The following is a 2,094-nucleotide window of genomic DNA, read 5'->3' as shown; positions in this document are numbered from 1 at the left end:
GATGCTAGCACAGATGTTTCCAGAAAAGAACTCTTATGCCTTGTTGGTAGGATTGCAAATTACAACCTGTGGGAAATATGGATATTTCTCAAATCAAATCAGGGGCCCATTGATTCGTGAGTGGATTAACAATCCAATCAAGGGCCCATTGATTCATCAGGGGATTAACAATCCAATCAAGGGCCCATTGATTCATGAGGGGATTGACAATCCAATCAAGGGCCCATTGATTCATGAGGGGATTAACAAAATGTAGTATATGTATGCCGTGGAGTACTACGCAGCCATAAAAAGGATAAATTAATGCCTTTTACAGCATAGAACTGGAGACCACTATCCTAAGTATCAAGTATGGAAAAGTGAACATGTATTCTCTGATAGATTGGAGCTTACCAAGGGGCACGTGTGCACAGAAGTAAAAGTCACTGGAAATCAAGAGGAGGGGACGAGGACAAGGGGAGGCTCAAAACCCTTGTGGGTACAATGAACACTATTCAGGCAGCGAGCACGCTTACAGCCTCGGCTCAAGCATTACAAAAGCTATCCACGTACCAAAGACATTGGTACCCCTTGATATTTTTAAATAAAAATGCTGCAAGGGGCTCCACGGACCTCTTTTCTCTTGCTCAGACGTACCGCGGAATGGAGGCGGTGCAGGAGGAGCGGGGGAGCGGACGAAGGCACCGGGACGAGGACGCGGCGGCGGAGCAGGAGCATCTCCGCCCAGAGGCCGCGTCCCCCGCCCGCCGCCGTCCCGGCTTCTCTGGTGGCAGCTCGTCCCCGCCGGCCGGAGAGTCGGGCCGCCGGAGCCACCGCGGGAGCCGAGCCCGAGGAGTTAGCCGGTCCCCAGCCAAAAAGAAAAACCAGTCCTCAGGAAGAAGCAGCAAGTCTCCTCGGAGTGAGAGAAGCCGAAGTCCTCATCACTCGACAGGCAAAGTGAAGCCAGAAGGTGAGGATCGTCCCCGGAGAGGACGGGAGGGTCGGCAGCACCGGGAGCCTCCAGAGCAGGAACGCAGGAGATGGAGGAACAGCGACCGAGGCAGACGCCGGAGCTGTCCCCACCCAAGGGGAGCCTCTAAGGAGAGGCCTGGGAGTGGCCAGGCTCAGGGACCGGATCTGGACATTCAGAAGCTTCAGGGTCGAGAAGAAGAGCGGGAGTTTTATAATGCCAGGCGCCGGGAGCATCGCCAGAATGAAGGTAGGGGAGGTGGTAGTAAGCCTCAGGAGGTTCCTCGGCCTGGTGGCCACCACAAAGAAAAAGAGGTGCCTGTTAAAGAAAAACCAAGTTTTGGACTCTCTGGGGCCCTTCTTGAGGATACCAACACCTTCCGAGGTGTAGTCATTAAATATAGTGAGCCCCCAGAAGCACGTATCCCCAAAAAACGGTGGCGTCTCTATCCATTTAAAAACCATGAGGTCCTTCCAGTCATGTACATACATCGACAAAGCGCGTACCTCCTGGGTCGACACCGCCGCATTGCGGACATTCTGACTGATCATCCGTCTTGTTCAAAGCAGCATGCGGTCTTTCAGTATCGGCTGGTGGAATATACTCGTGCTGATGGCACAGTTGGTCGAAGAGTGAAGCCCTACATCATTGACCTCGGCTCAGGCAATGGCACCTTCTTAAACAACAAACGTATTGAGCCACAGAGATACTATGAACTTAAAAAAAAGGATGTACTCAAGTTTGGGTTCAGTAGCAGAGAATATGTCTTGCTGCGTGAGTCGTCAGATACTTCTGAAATAGACAGAAAAGACGATGAGGATGAGGAGGAGGAGGAAGTGTCTGACAGCTAGCAAACTAAGAACCCAGATCATTGAGACCCCTTTTCCTTCGTGGAAGGCTTTGATCCTGAGAGCTCTGCGGTGCTCTCTGTAATGCCTCTTACTGCGGTAAGCTGGTCAGCAACAGAGGAAAGACTTATGTTACAATTTATGAACACTGACACGTTTTGTTGAACTTTCTATGGCACATCGGTCACATGCCTGGGGGCATTCGTTTTCAGAACAGTCTCACCAACTGTACAACACATGGTGTTTTAGTAGAAGTGTTGGTGCTTTCAGAACTGCTGCCTAGGAAACTGTAAATCC

General features: G+C 51.1%; 1 protein-coding gene across 1 annotated transcript; it reads left to right on the top strand.

Annotated features, from left to right (window-relative positions):
* The first annotated feature begins 642 nt into the window (after nucleotides 1-642).
* On the top strand, nucleotides 643-1,800 carry LOC128584865 (smad nuclear-interacting protein 1-like). Its single transcript, XM_053590168.1, has one exon. It carries the CDS (start codon nucleotides 643-645, stop codon nucleotides 1,798-1,800), a length of 1,158 nt encoding a protein of 385 aa, XP_053446143.1.
* Nucleotides 1,801-2,094: the final 294 nt, after the last annotated feature.

This window comes from Nycticebus coucang, chromosome 1 (assembly GCF_027406575.1).
Source record: "Nycticebus coucang isolate mNycCou1 chromosome 1, mNycCou1.pri, whole genome shotgun sequence".
Lineage (NCBI taxonomy): Eukaryota > Metazoa > Chordata > Mammalia > Primates > Lorisidae > Nycticebus > Nycticebus coucang.
This window is presented reverse-complemented; position numbering and strand designations above follow the sequence as displayed.